Genomic DNA, 16,507 nt, shown 5'->3' with positions numbered 1-16,507 from the left:
ATACAGAGAAAAAAAATCACAAGAGAAAAACTCAAAAATAACTTTTATTTAAACAGTGTCAATTTACATGAATACCTCCCAGTCGTGCACTACTGATTTATGCACTCAAGTGGTATTACATGGCACAATTTAATGTTTATATCTTTAACATGAAGTGTAATTTCTCTGTATCTGAATATTTATGATACAAAAAATAAGAAGAGTTCCAGTAGTGGAGTTTGATAAGATGTTAGAAGACAGTGCTGTTTTGTCTCATTCACTACTCCAGGCTGTAATAAGTTATGTAGGGATGGGCGACATTGAAACAAATTAGTATCTTGAAATTAGTTTTGCATTACCCTAATAGCAATATTCAGATGATATAATGTACTAAAATATGTCTTCAAAGTACCAATTTAAGTATCAGTTGAGTAAAAATTTTAAATTACTCAGAAATACTAATGACCTTATTTGGAAGTTTACAACATTTTCCCCCATTTTCTTTTTATACTCGCTATTCAAATTTTGCAAATATCCAAAACAACATTTACAACATTGTCTATTTTCTGATTGATTAAAGGCCCTGTACCTGATTTTAATTAAAGGCCCTGTACCTGATTTTTTCTGGGGAAGGGGTGATGTTGTTATGCTCCAGAACAGATATATTCTATAGGCAGCTTTTCAGGTCACAAAATAAGTCTACATCTAATTATAAAACATTTTACTATCTATTAATTAGGAAGTGTGCCATTAACATGCTAGTTGTTAACTTTACCATGATGGCAAAACTCCGCTGTGGTCTCAGAGTTGTGAAAGCACTTATAAACTCATTGTGGTGAATAATTAGGCTGCTCAGAATGCATAAGTTAAATGAGGAATAACTTGGGACCACTGAAAATGAAATAGTTAAAACAGAAAAAAATCACGTACAGCGTCTTTAATTTCTTCACATATTCTTTTATTTACATATAATGATGATTGAAGATGAGAAAACGTCTTCAAGAATCCTCTTTCTCCTGGTATCTGTCAACAAAGGACAATAAAATTGAAAAGGTCCAGATTTTATTTTAGGCACATAAATATTAATACCAATCTGTCGTACTGTCACAGAGTCTTACCTGCAGTGTAAACAGGTGAAAAACACGGTCTGTCCCTCATCGGCCGAGCGCATCTGTCTGGTGTGGTAAATCATCCCTTCTTTATTGCATCGGGAACAGCGCCGGTCAATCTGAGGCAGGAGGGACATGAGCATTGTATCTATTATTTAGATTTAAAGGTCCTATATTATGCAAAATTGACTCTTGTGAGCTTTATGCCATGTGCAATGTTATTACCTCAAAACATACCTGGAGTAGTGTTTTGTTTTATTCATGTATGTTTAAGTGATGCAGTGACTGCATTATTACTGTCTATATCTCCAAAGCTCAAAATGCTCTGTTCACCTTGTGATGTCATGCACTGGTAGTTTTCGAGTTAACAGCTCCTTTTACCTTTTGACGAGTAGATATGAACAATTCAAGGACTGAAATCAGCCAAATGATTCTGTGTATTCTGTGCTCCACTATTCTGTGAATAGTGGAGCAATTCTTGTATTAACACATGGCATCACAAGGTGGAACATAGTGTTTTCATTTTGAGAAAAGAACCTCATCTAAACATTTGTGTTAAACGTGTGAATGGAGCACATTTCCAAGTATGTTTGTCATGAGGAAACATTATAACAGATCAGAAAAATTTTGGAATACATGCCCTTTAAAGAAGACATATTGTTTGTGTGTGATATATAGTTATGACACTTATGAATTTTTATGTTGTATTTGGGACATTTTAAAATGGCAATATTAATCTAAAACAACATGATAAAAGAAACAACTCCATTGATTTCAGGTTGGAAAATTGTAAGGGTCAATGAAGCATTAGGAGCCAATTCCGGCCCCTTTTCAGTACACTGCCGCAAACATCATCACAACAAAGCGCCACATGCTGTTAACCTCTCCTATGGATAGCTGCAGCTCATTCTAGGAAGCTGCAGATTTAATTTTTCATTTGTGCTAAAAGTTTTTGTTAACATCACCATGATGGCAAAACTCTGCTATGGCCTCTGAAAGTTATGAAAAGCTGCAGTGAATAATTAGATGCTTAGAATATCAGTGAGGAAAAACTTTAGAACATTGCAAACAGTTTAAAATTGACTACTCCTGTTGTTCATGTTTTAACCTTTAATTGACTGTACATCTACAGAACTACAGCCCGAGGTGTTTTGCAGCATTTCTGACTTTCACTTGCAGTAATGTTTTTTCAATATTTTCACAGTACTGGATAAATAAACTGTGTAAATCACATTAAACTCACCACAGGGCCCTTGAGCTCCGAGTCCTCGTCCTTTTGCAGAGCCATGGTTGACTGCTCCGGGTTGAACACCACAGTGGAGAGGATCTCTCTGCCCGCGAATTCTGCACACCAGAGGTATCAGTTAGTCCAGGCGTTAGAGGCCTAACGGGACTACCTGCATACAGTCCCTGTTTTCAGCCCTACCTGTAACAGGAATGCTAAAGGAGCAGCGTGGACAACACACTATGTCCTGCATTCCCGGCAGAGGGAGGACATTCCCACACTCTGGGCAGAAGTTGGGATCTCCAGCAAAACACGACATCCCTCTGTGAAAAGAGACAGGAATCAATAGATATATACAGTTTCATTAGCGTCTGCATTTGTTGTAGAAGTTGTTTTGATTAAGTTTAGGTGGTGAGGATTCAGATCAGAGAGAGTCCTTTTAGGTTCAAACCAACTGGATTTCAGCACTGAAACTGGCAACACCAAGACTCATATGAGGCTGGTTCTGCTTTCTGATTGGATGATGCTTTCTGATTGGATTTTGAGGACCAAAACACTAAATTATCAGCATTGCAATTGTTATCAGTAACAATTTATAGCTAATATCAGGGGACACATCTGGGTCATGTTTATGAAATCTTAAGTTGGGCTTCAGCTTGTCCTCAAATAAAGAGCCTGTGTAAGCGTGGAAGAATGACCAAAACAACACTGAAACGGTGTGTGGGTAGAAACGATGCTAGACGAACTGTAACTTTTAAAGAAACACTAAAGTGATTACAACCATGTTATAGTCACTTTACAACACGTGATAGCGGATTTTCTGCGATAACCGTACCTCTTATACGTGATTGTAGATGAGCAGGGATGTATAGCTTCTCCACGCAACAGTTCAAACAGGCAAATCTTAACTCCTCTCCGGTGTTTCGCATGTATCTCACGCATGCGCAGTTCTGCACTCAGTGGCCAGTTTACTTCTGTTGTGCGGTGTTACAGCGACTAGCGTCCATGATGTCGCATTACTGCCACCTAGTGATCTAGCGTATATTGCCATCCTTATTTACAGTAAACAGTGAGAGTGGTGCTGGGTGCTCCCCATCCGATTGTCACCCTCGTTTAGTTGTCCTGCATAGACATTAATCCCCTGTCAGGTCCCACTTATTTAGAGATTACACCGATTTAGAAGTAGACTACTTTTAGGGTTGTTGGCACATTCCAATCTCTCTGCGCATCACGACTGAGGAAAACTAAAAATCATTTGGTGGTTTTCAGATAATGCAAACTCAGAAGCAAGAGCCAGATTTCCCTATTGATTACATTTAGAAAATAAATGTACATTCTCAAAAGTTGAACCTTACCTAGTCTAGTCCTTAGAGCTACATTACAATACAAATCTTTATTAAATATTGTATCATTGTATTATTTACATGTAAAGTGTAGTGAAGTCATCTGAAATTATCTATAAGCTTAAATGTAGAGAGTCCACCATGTCCCACACATTAGACAATAGTCCCTCTTTTTCTACAACTTGAGGCAGGCACACTACCATGAGTCACACACTGAAGCAATTTCATCATGTAAACACAAAATCCTGCATTAATAGAAAAATGGAAATGTTATTTTCAGAATAACCCATACAATGTGGTAAATACAAATGTAAACATAAATAGATGGAACAAATAAATTATATTTCCAGCATAACAGAAAACAGGGCAATCTAATAATGTCACTATTCATTACAGGGTAGCCTACTGTAGTATTTGGCAGATAGAACATGCTATTTTTGTGCTTTTCTAAATTTTCCATTAGTTAACATTTTTATGGTTGTAAAATATTGATTTTGTTCATTTTGGAGGTGGTTGCCATTTGCTTTATTTTTTGACCATTTTGTTTTGTGGATATGAAATTGGCCAGCAACTACAGTACTACTAGGCCTACTACTACTACCACTACCACCACTACTACTACTACTACTACTACTACTACTACTACTACTACTACTACTACTACTGTTGGCCTAAATAGTTGTGGCTCAGAAAGACCCCTGGCGGAAGCAGTACTCGATTTTGTTACTTATGTAAAATTACAGATACAAAAAAAAAATCCTCAAGTGAAAGTAAAAGTATTGCATAAAACAAATTACATAAGTAAAAGTATTGAGGTACTTAAGTCAATAAAAGTATTTTGCGCACATTTTTAGATCTAATAAAGCTTCAAATGCAGTGATTTTGATAAAGAGTTGTGCTGAATCTTGTTCAAAAGACACAGTTCGACTCTCGAGTCTTTTTTTTTTCTAGCTGTTTTATTTGTGAAAGTAAAAAGTGAAAGTAAAGTATCCACTTAAAATGTACTTAAGTAAAGTACATATAGGCTACCTAAAATTTGTGCTTAAGTGCAGTACTTTACTTTTACTTTGTGAGGTTCCACCAGTAAGACACAACATTTACTTCCCATTTGTCACCAGCAGAGGGAGCCATAGACTAATCTAAGTGTTCACTGATATTGTATTATACTGTATTACCACAAAGCAGAGAAGAATGTCTAACTGCTACAACTTTTTATATTAGTCCCCAAGGAAAGAAAATGTAACATCCTGCCCCTGGGATCTTGGGCAAGTCACTTAACGTGTCATGCTTATATAACATCATGATTCTTCACCTACAGGGTACAGTACATACAAACAGACATATAGCTGCAAAAAACTGTATTTACTTGACAACCAACTTACCATTCAAAACTTACCAACAATCCTCAACTAACCTTAAACTGAGCTGGAGAACAGGTCAGATTTCTGTGGTACAATTTACTGTTTAACTGTCAAATTGCAGATTTGTTGACCTGGTTTATGGTTCACATATCTATAATTACTGCACTATTCACATGAAACAAAAACTGGCACAAAGTTCAGCGTCTTCTCTTTCAGTAACAAAAGTCATAAGATTGTAATGGCAAATTTGAGGACGAAATCCAAACCAATGAATTATACTGTGCATGGATTTCCTGTTTGGATATTACTTTCAAAGTCGTAAATTTCTCAGAGTTATATAGGCCCCTGCCCTCCATCTGAAATCAAATAGCCCTACAACAATGTGAACACATCCTATTGCTTTATAAACATTTCTACGATAAACCATAAAGGCCCTGTACCTGATTTTTTCCTCCCTATGCATTTGAGCAAAATGTATCTTGTCACAGTACAGATAAGCCTATATATTTTGTAAAGCAGCCCCTAAAGTAGAAATGAGACCACTGTGTGCTATCTGCATCTAATTACAGAGTGTTTTATCCTCTGAAAAGTTGCTGTTAGTTTTTAGCCTAACCATAATGGCAAAACTCCGCTTTGGTCTCTAAAAGTTATGAAAAGAGTTTATAAACTCATCACAGTGTCTAATTAGGATACTCTGAACACATAAGGTAAGTGAGGAATAACTTTCCACTATTGTACTTCTGTTTTCACATGTTTAAAAACAAGTACAGTGAGTTTAACCCAACATTCTGCAGAGAGGAAGCTGGTGCACACAGCAGTGCAGAGCTCAGCACAGTCTTTGTGAGAATCTAATGTTCTAAAGGAAGCCAGGAAATGAGTGGTGATGAGTGGACAGCTTCAGTCTCTGCTCAGATTTGCATTTTGCTTACAACATAAGGGTATTTCTATAAGGTGAAATTAAAGTAATACAACTAGCGTCCAGCTATTGGCATAGGCTTCTCTTCCCCCTACCTAGTTAAAGGAACTGTATGTAGCCTGCTCTTATGGTTTTAAAAAGGGAATACAAACTAACCTGTGCTGCTAGTGCCTTAACCTGCAGATAGAGGACTCATACACATTTTTCTCATTCTCAGTGTAGAGACACAACTTCTCTATAATGTCCAAAGTTGTTGTAACAAGCAAGCCAGCATTAGAATTTTAAACAATTTTAATTGTTCTACGCTGAACAAGTCTACCTCATATCTGGAGACACTGATAGATCATGCAGTACCCAAATAAATCCTACCACAGAAATTCCTAAAACAAATAATTTCATAATTATTATGCAGTCAATGTTTCAAAGAAAGACAGCTTGGACATGTGAGCGAATATCAAAATAGTCGATTTTATTGATAATGTATTAAAGTTATAAACACATCAGGCAGTGGTTGTACATGTCACCTCATCAACACAGGACCAACCCACAGAATCTCAGCCAATACAGTACAGCGATAACCAGCCGGTCATGAGCCTTTTAGACCAAAATACTGTCAAAGAGCCAGTGGTTTTTCAACAAACCTAGAAAATATTACAACTCCTAATCCGGCCTATGATCTTGAGAAGGGAAGTCATTGCTGATTATAACATTAAAGGGCCTGTACCTAATTTTTTTCCCCATGTATTTGAGCAAAATGTGTCTTGCCCCAATACAAAAATATTGGATAAGAAGCTTTTGCTCCCAAAATAAGTCAGCTGCATTCTGTCTGCATCTAATTATAAAGCGTTTTACTGTCCGTCACTGAAGTGTGCGTTAGCATGCTAATTGTTGTTAGCATTACTGTGATGGCAAAACTCTGAACTGCTTACAAACTCACCGCGGTGAATAATTAGGATGCTCAGAATGCATACAGTAAGGAATAACTTTGGACTGCTGCAACATGTTTAAAATTAACTAGTTCTGTTTTTCAACAGACTGTAAAAATAAAAAAAATAATTAAAAAAAAATCAGATACAGCGCCTTTAATTAGCTGCAAAATGACATTACTTTTTGCAATAATTGTTACTAAATCATTGACATTCCCCTCTCCAGTCCCATGGCTTTCGTTAAAAAGTAAAATAAAAATCCTTCATACTCTTTGTTTAGCAAACAAACAAACCAGATGGTATAATCAAAGTGCACATGATGGATTTTCATAGCAAACCAGTTCCTTAGCCTTAAAGCTACAATGCATGTGATTTCAAGGAACAGATCTTTAGAGGCTACATTTTGATGAGCTTTGAACATGTATTCTTTGTCTCACACATCAAATCAATCACAGCCATCAGAAAATAAAAATAAAGTTGGATGTGTAAAATGCAACAAAATTGACTTTTTGGAGCTTTTAACCACGTTAGAATATTGTTCCCCAATTAAAAACATACCTGGAGTTGTATTTCGCATCATTCACAGTTTTCTGTAAAAAGTCCTTTGTCTCTAAGCCACACACTCCATTTGAAATTTCTCAGGATTGTGATGTCATAGATAGATGCCCTGTCCAGTTTTAAGTCCATAAATGATAGCTAGACTCACTTTAAGCATTTCTGCCATCAAATCTCATTTAATTGTTTGCGCTGTGGTATACTGTGACATTATGACATTATGCATTATTTTAAGTTATAAATCATGAAACTCCAAAGAAAAAGTACTCAGGACCACATTTAAAGGCCAACAGCAGGATAATTAATGCGTAATATTTGTTCTTCTGCATATTGCACCTTTAAAATGTGCTGTGGTCCCTAAAACTGCAAATGTGGAATTCTTATGTTGACCAGACAAATGTTTCCATAAAAAGATGTAAATGTTTTTAACAGACATGGCTGGAAGGCATTAAAGCTGCACTATGACCCTTTTTGTGTATCGGTCACTGCTTGTTTCTATGGAGATGTTATTGCTTTGCCTCTCCACAGATCTGACCAGTGACTTGGCCTGGTGGTGTCTCCGTGGAGATAGAAAAGTTTACTGCCAAACTGTAGAACATTCTAGGTAAAGCAATAACATCTTACATAGTACTGGGGCAAGAAAAGTTACGTAGTGTACCATTAAGCCACATAACAGTACTATATACCCTTTAAAAAGGATTTTAACAGAAAAAAGTAAAAATAACAATGAACCTTGGATTAACATATTTAGTTTTGAAATTCAAATGAAAGACAAATGTAGTGATGTGTAGGGCCACAGATAAGGTAGAATGCAGATCTTTAATATACAGGACTATTCCATGTATGTACTAGAACACATTATTCTGCCATACTGTTGTCCCCTCTTCAAAAACATACCTGGAGTTGCATTTCATTTCATTCACACTTGTTTCATTAATCTATTAATACAAAGTCATTTTCCCCGAGCACTCAAAAATGACCTATTTGCATTTGGCCAGTTTAGTTGTGTCATAGATAAAACTAAACGTCTCCTAATCAGTTTTTAATCCCATAAACAATTACCGTATTTTGTGGTCAAATTGTGTTCATGCACAGCTCTATTAAAGCGGAGGTATGACACTTCTATGGGGCATTAACTGCTACCACATAACATTTTATCTCACCAAGTTACCTTTTGTTTTGAAAATGCCATATTTGCTGAAAACAATGTATTAACATGTTTTACAAGATTCCCTTTTTTTGATGCTCTGAGTCTCCCCTCCTTTTGCTCTCCATACTAAGTCACTCCCCCTTCAGACTGCTATCACAGCACAATCGGTGTGCATCCTGCTAATGAAACTACTGCACATTGCATCAGGGTTGTCAAGATGCTGTGCAGTTTTGCATCATGCTTTTGTATATTTATGGAGAATTATTGTGTGGGAGCGTGGATGACGTCGGCCTGTGGGTTGAGCATTGCACAGAATCTTACAGCTGACTTTAAGGAGGGCTTGGAGTTGGGCATGAAAGAGCTTGCCGAATCACTCAAACATACATGGATGGCAGTTAGAACCTCTTCAGGCATGTTTTTGATGAGGGGAAACTGTTATAACATGGTAGAAAGCTTTAAAAAACAAAAACAAACTAAAAAGCATTCACAGGTGCATCTATAATGTATTATTAGATCTTGCATTCTACTTTATTAATTTGACTTGCCCTTCACAGTCACTGTATGACATTGGCTCATTTCACCAGGCAGCACCTCCATTGTCCTGCATTACACACTGCATTACATCTGAATGATTATTTTTCATTTATTTACCATATATAACCTTCACATAGCACACTTTTTCCTTCATGTTTTCACATTTACATCATGACTGGGCTGGTTTAGAGTAACATGAAAATAATGTCAAAAGCCTTATAGTGAAGCTTGTATGTTACATTCTGCTGTGTATTAATGGCACTGCATATATTCTGAAAAATATCATGTTATCTGAACCAGTCTTTCAAACTTCACACAACCGGAGGTGGACCAAATTCCATAAAAATAGCTTACAGAAGGAATTCAACCCCTTTCTTAAACCTTTTATGATCTATGAAGATTTTAATACACTTAAAAAGGCCCTGTACCTGATTTTTCCCCATGTATTCAAGCAAAAATTGTCTTGGCCCAGTACAGATACATTGTATAGGAAGCTCCTGAGGTCACAATAAGTCGTCCTGTCTGCATCCAATAATAATGCGTTTTATTGTCTGCTAAGTGCATGTTAGCATGCCAAGTTGTTGTTAGCTTTACCGTCACAGCAAAATTCCACTCTGGTCTCTGCAAGTTGTGAAAAGCGCTTATCAACTCATTGTGGTGAATAATTAGGATGCTCGGAATGCATAAGGTAAATAAGAAATAACTCTGGACCACTGCAAACTGTTTAAAATGAGCTAGTTTGGTTTATCATATTTTTAAGAGAGTAAAAATCAGGTACAGTGCCTTTAATAAGTTGTTAAAGGGATAGCCCAGTTCTCTCTCAAATGTATCAGTGTAGCTTCAGTTTGGAAAAACAGACAGGAGCATTCACATTGTATTGCAGTAAATAAGGCCAGTGGAAAATTGAAGAAAAACAGAGGATTATCCCAACAATTTGCCTGGGATCTAGAATACACACATCTCCAATACTTTAGGAAGATGTGAGTCTGGTCACTGATGAATCTCCCAAGTTTAGATGGGCGTGATTGACAGGTGGATTAGCCAATCAGGGGCATGAAAAGTCTGTCCATATCAAAACTAATATGAAAAAATAAAGGAAGAAAATGAAAATGAAAAACATTGCTATTTTCTCCTTTGTTTCATGTGTCACTGAAATAAACAAATCTGATAGGTTTGCCGTGTTTGGTTGGGAGTGGTGTCCAGACTGATATCCATCGATATAACTTTTCTATATTAAAATCAAAACTACAGCAGAGTTGGATAATATGCTGACAATATCGCATACCACAGTATTGAAATGACAGCCTCACCTTCAATAACGTCTGTTAAAAAAAAAAAATTTCCTCTAGAATCTTCAAAGTTTATATTCAACACTGCAGCCAATAATGTGCTGCATTATATATAGCATATATTCTTAGCCTTTTGACAGATATTAAACCTCTATTTTGCTGTTAAAATAGCTTTCTTTTAATTTTAATAAATATCTAGTCCACAAAAGCTGAAGGCATATTAGTGCTTCTGCAGAAAAGTTACGCAGTGCGCCTGAACTCATCATCACCCCAGAAGTGTGCGCACAGCTCCTTCTGCCTGTGAAAACAACTGTGGCTCAAACAGTGCGCAAAGAGTGCTGTCAACAAGAAACAATGTCACTTTTTAACACATATGATGTGCAGGATGTTTGGAGCAATGTGGACCGCGTGGAGCTGGACTGACTTTATGAAGTCGTGCGTCATGTCCGTGAAGGACAGAAGAGGAGTCACTTGGACAGACCCTCACTGATCATTTGATTTAATGAGAATGTGTGTATTTGCTGTAATTAGAGGCTGGTAGTTGAACATAAAACCTCCAGCATTCTGTACTGTCATAGTTTCATACATTTACTTGTGATTTGGAGTTTAAAATAATAAAGAAAAAAAGCTGAGCGAGGTGTCAGTGGGCAGGAACAGACATGTACGTGTGAGCAGAGGGGAGAGAACGTGAGGCTTGTTGGTTAATTATGTATTTTGCATTTAGCTAAATTCACATTGTTCTTTATAAGTGAGCATTATTTTGTCTAATTTACACACGTGTGCTATGAGAAACTCACATTTTAATCTCATTGCTCCTGCTGTTTCACCAAACTACAAATATTCAGGTGGTTACTTTATATAGTGATCAAGTTATAAGTCATTCATCTCCATCTAAATGTTCTGCACTATCCCTTTAACACACATGAAACACTCTAAGCAGATGGGCCCAGGACCAAGGCACGGTGCCAGTAGCTTGTGTCTGATAGTGGAACTCTTTAAAAACACTGGTTAAGTCCCTGTATAAGTCTAGTCCTGAAGAAGCACCCAGATCCACATGTCCACCACGCTGCAGGTCTGTCATATCAGCTCATCTCAGACAGTTCAGAGGAGGGGCCACAACTGACGGGTGGTTTAAACAGAAGCAGAATTAAAAATACATTTATTTATTCACCTTTTTTTTTTTTTTTTTTTTTTTTTTTAAATAACCACAAATCTAAATAAAAGCCTTTTTGCACCTTTTCCCGTTTTACAATTAGTTAAAATGTCTTTACTTTTTGTATTTAACATATCCATATTTTATTATTATTAAACTTTACAATTTTTGCTTGGTGAACTTAATTTCATTTTTAGTTTGTGCCATTTTATGACAATTTGTTGGCATGTTATATTGATGCCTATTAATTGTGGCATTATACTTACGCCAAATTCATTTATCACCTCTAAACCCCAGATGTAAAACTCATTAACGATTTGAGCACTCCCCTCCTCCCTGGCCTCCACCTCTGACTGTCATTACCCCCACATTCTCTTTGGTCTTTATCATTCCCCTTTCAAAGACTAACCCGCCTCAGCTCCAGCTTGTGTCATACTGCGTCCATCCTTCGGGGGGTGCCAGGTACACCCTCCTCCCCCTGTACAGGAAGCCTACCACGCCCCTGTATCCTGTCCGTGGCACTCCCGACTTCAAATCGTCCATAGCTCCCAGGTTTCTCGCGAAAACCTTAAAACTGTCCCGGCTCGAGTACTGCACCCTGTACGGTCCGGGCTCCCTCAGCTTTCCCCCCTGCAGCTCCTCGATCCTCACCAAGGGGGCGCTGTAGACCTCTATGATAAACTTCTCGTCATACTTGTCCTTCAGTAAATACGTTAAATCTTGTTTGGTAAAAGGCACAAATTCAGTGTTTAGCTTGATGTAGCGCAAGTACTGGTCGAAGAATTGACCTAAGCTGACGCCCTTCCTTCCAAACGTGATGGTTCGGGAGATCTCGGGCCGGATGCAGGATCGGTCACGGCGCTGCTCTGGCTGCCTCATCCAGTCGTCCCAGAATGCCGTGGGCCACTTGGGTTCGAGCTCTGCCCACAGGTCCCGGAGCAGCATCCAGCCGAGGCCGGGGAAGAAGTCGGTGCGGTGGAGGAGGTGGGCTTTGGAGGGGTCAACCAGCGCGTCACGGCCATTGTCGTTCCACGCCGACACGCACCACAGAGAGGCGTCGTCGCGCAGGATGGGGTAGAGTGCACGGAAGTACTCGAAGAAGTCCGGCGCCACCTAGGGGAACATTGAGAAATTGAGTAAAGGGTAACAGCAAGTGAGCATTTTTATGTAGAATTTAGACACTGAATGAGTATTTCATTTTAATGTCTGAACAAAAATGTCTTTATATTTATTCAGCTTCCTGTTGTATGTAACATTTCATGCACTTTTTTTATTAGGGGCTGCAAAGATTCATTGACTAATTGTGAATCGTCAACTATAAAAAAATAATTGTAGTCATATTTTGATAATCATAATCTTCAACTGGACTAAAAGACAAACACAAGAAAACACCATTTTAATAAACAAGGCAGTCAAATCTCAAATCAAAATGTCAAAAAATACGTCATTTTTTATCTTCATTAATACATTTGATTCGTAAATATTCTGTATTTGAAAGCCTTCAGTCATCATAATTCAACTTTTATTTGGATAGAAATAATCATTTAACCAGTCGACTAATCGAAAAATAATCACTGACTTGTTTCTTGCAGCTCTATACAATATTTTGCATTCAATTGTTAATTGCTATGGCAACAGTCCTAGTTTTTCATCATTCTGAAAACTATGGCTAGATATCTGGATTGTGTATTTGTCACATCTCAGAATTTTCCTTTAAATTTGCCTTTAAAATCTGTTTATTACTGGGCTAACTTTTCCGATAGAGGGAGAGTTAACTTGCTTGTCTCCATGTTGAAATTATGTGGCTATGTTTGGAACAGAGCATTATTAAATAAACACAAGATAAATACAAGGTAAAACAATTTAATGCCATTATATGGAACATTCTAGGCAAAGAAAAGAATGTGGAAAAGTTGAATGTTCACTGCCTGGTTCACACTAAAATATTCTGACACTAGTATGAATTGATGCCCAATCCTAATCTCTAATGTAAAAATGTTTTGATATTAACATTAATTGCTGGATTTCAGACGTCACAACATTATATTTTATACAGTTGGAGGGCAGATAAAATTAATATTGTTAAAATGCGTATTTTTGTTGTGACAGATTATACAGCAGGTTTGTGGGTGTAGTAAATAAGATAAATGATCAGGTTCAACATTTGTGAATTTACCTTTTGAACATTTCATAGCAAATCACATTTTAGAAACTGAAAACCACCAATTATATGTTTCTAACACTGAATATTAACCATTAGTATAACTTATTTCAAGATTTCATTCAGCCATCTAATTTATTCCAAATATCTGCACACTACAACCCTGTAATGATGCATTTTAGAGCTTCAAATGTGACAGTGAAGAACAAACCAGGCTTTATTCAGACAGTAGGCGCACACAGAGTTAAACATCTCTGCATTACCACCATGACTGAGAAAGCCATTTGATGCCAAATACTTTGAACGGCTCATTAGCTACGGATATATCCCCACATGCCAGGCACTCTATAGGCTCACGGTCCCAGGATTCACATAAGACTTCTCCCACTCTCTATAAAAAAAATAAAAATTAGCATATTACTGTATTATGAGGTTTCAAACTTTACTCTGTTAAAAATCTATGATAATATGATAAATATGATAATGTAACTTAAAAAGGTGCACCATGTAATTTTTTCACCACCTATTCATCTCCATGGAGATGCCTTGTCCAGAATGTTCCACAGTATGGCATTTTTAGGACCTGTACCAACTTTGAATGAATTTGTGTCGAGATAAATGCTCTCTACATTATTCACTGTACAGTAAAATTGAGAATGTAAACTATAATTTACATAGCATTTCCTGATGTATTAGCTAATACAGAAGCCACCGACAGGATCATGTTTTTTGTCAAATCAGGCATTGCTTCTAAAAATTATGGGAAATAACTGTCTAACCCTATTGCAGACACTTAAATCTCTATCATGATGCTTTTCAAGATTGACAAAAAGTTACATAGTTGACAGAGATTGAAGAATTATAAGGAAACAATTGCATGACACTATCCCAGGCAGTTGTTTCTGTGGTGCAATATCACATTGGCCAAACATGCGCCTGACTCATGGTTTAAAATCAGGTGCAGACCCTTTAAATTACATGTGTTTTTTATTGCTCAGAAATGCCTTTAGAAACATGCATTCTTACTGTGAGTGAACTAGCCTCTCCACAAATCTGACTTTTAACTGTGTACCAGCTTCACCTGCTTGTCATGAATAGCAGGTTTAATTCCATACTGCAGAACATTCCAGGCAAAACACCACGGAGACAAGCAGATGGGACCCTACCCAGACCCTGCCATAGCATCTGTCCTGTCTGGATCAGCTGGTTTGGTCACCATGTCTAGCCAAACCAAACATGAGGAGCAGGTCTGGTGATCCCGTGGAGAAACAGCAGGGGGCTGCTTACATAACCAAGTCCAGTCTCCCTCTGAGTTGTCAAAGTGCATGCACTTTTATACAGTCAAAATCTCTGAAGAGTTGGGTTGAGTATTTTAATGCATCTTTAAATGGTAAATATACTTGGTTATAGCCTTTATTCACATTTTATCTCCAAAACAACTATTTCTATATCACCTAATTATTTTCCATGGATTTAAGCTATTTTTTTCTTTCCCAGTTCACCATGATTTGATAATGACACAGTAAAGACTGATTCTCAACAAGGACAAACATGAGACAGGAGACAATTCTGTGGCAATGGAGAAGAAGAGTTTTGATCAAACTGGACAATGTCTGCAAGGACTCGTAAAATGTCAAAGAGTTTGCAAAGATGCAAACATTTGAATAAAGTACTAAATAGTGCAGATATTTAGTGTTTCAAAACAATACTGATGACTGTAAAAGTTATTTTACAGTCTATATAAAGAGAGTGGTGTTAAAAACACAGACTTAATATTTGGAATGGTGCAAAAAAAAAAAAAAAAAACCTCAGTAAAAAGATTATAGTGCTTTGCATTTGTTGGAATGAAATACAAATCCTTTACTGAGACACCATTTTTATAATCAGAATTTATATATTTAGGCTGAATGAGAGATGATGAGAAGGACTGTGCTCTGCCTCTTTGGAACAGAGACATTTACAACCACTTTTAGAACTGCTGCAAAGAAGCGGAAACTTATGAAGTGTAGTTCATGGTTAGTCTTCTATTTTAATATATTTTTTTGATGTTTTGAAAACTAGCGTGAATAACAGTGCAGCCAATTTATTATATGCACATTTTTGTGACAGGACCTGTGGACTGGAGTTCACATGTGGTAATTTGATGCATGTTGACATGGTCCCTTGGAAGAGGAAGAGCAGAATAAGGATTGGATTCCAAAGGGCTCTGCAGTGCACCATCGGCTCCAGCTAATTTTTCTCAACTGACACCGGCTAAAACACATACTAAAGTATCTCTTTCAGGTACAGATTTAGGGTGGAACTAAAAGTGCAGTCCTGTTTCTCAATTTTGTACAAATTGTTGTTTTCTCAAACTTGTGTACTTTTTGCAATAAATCCACTGCAGAACTACAGTCCTTCCACAGTCACATAATCATGAATGAATCCAAGAGCTTTTGCTTCTCCCCACCTGTTTATAAAGCATTGATCTGGCTGGCTAGTCTCAACTACAACAACCACATCAACTAAGGAGCATGAACACATGCACATGGCATACATCAGTCAGTCTCTTTTGTTCTTTACATGCAGTTCATCATTGTGAAAAAGGGCACACAGTCATTTAAGACACAAATTCCGTTCTGTGTATTCTATGAGAAATAATATTTACTGAATCTTTGTGCTTGCTGCAGATCGTACAACACATGATCCGAGATGTGACGGCTCTACACCATCAAGACAAAGAGTATCAGTACATTCCAAACCTACAAAGTGCCATTCTGCATTCAAGGTTGTTGGCTTCCAGAGGGATGTGAGTGAAGAAGCCTCA

General features: G+C 37.3%; 2 protein-coding genes across 4 annotated transcripts in view; both read right to left on the bottom strand.

The window, feature by feature from the left end:
* Window positions 1-586: 586 nt before the first annotated feature.
* Window positions 587-16,507, bottom strand: part of mgat1b (alpha-1,3-mannosyl-glycoprotein 2-beta-N-acetylglucosaminyltransferase b) — a 33,330-nt gene continuing 17,409 nt past the window's right edge. For 2 of the 3 annotated variants that reach the window (XM_055225136.1, XM_033975337.2), the window contains exon 3: window positions 6,383-12,653. In XM_055225136.1, the coding sequence (XP_055081111.1) occupies window positions 11,955-12,653 (699 nt within the window). In that variant the 3' untranslated portion in view covers window positions 6,383-11,954. Of the gene's footprint in view, window positions 604-6,382; window positions 12,654-16,507 lie in introns of those variants that run through there. The other variant, XR_008648875.1, reaches the window with a different exon arrangement.
* Window positions 952-3,219, bottom strand: polr1h (RNA polymerase I subunit H). Its single transcript, XM_055225137.1, has 5 exons — window positions 3,149-3,219; window positions 2,515-2,636; window positions 2,332-2,432; window positions 1,098-1,207; window positions 952-1,002 (listed from the first exon to the last, which is right to left on the bottom strand). Exons 2-5 carry the CDS (start codon window positions 2,630-2,632, stop codon window positions 978-980), a joined length of 354 nt encoding a protein of 117 aa, XP_055081112.1. The 5' UTR covers window positions 2,633-2,636; window positions 3,149-3,219; the 3' UTR covers window positions 952-977.

The sequence above is a fragment of the Periophthalmus magnuspinnatus genome, chromosome 11 (assembly GCF_009829125.3).
Source record: "Periophthalmus magnuspinnatus isolate fPerMag1 chromosome 11, fPerMag1.2.pri, whole genome shotgun sequence".
Lineage (NCBI taxonomy): Eukaryota > Metazoa > Chordata > Actinopteri > Gobiiformes > Gobiidae > Periophthalmus > Periophthalmus magnuspinnatus.
Note: the sequence above shows the minus strand (reverse complement) of the source record. Positions and strands in the feature narration are given on the sequence as shown.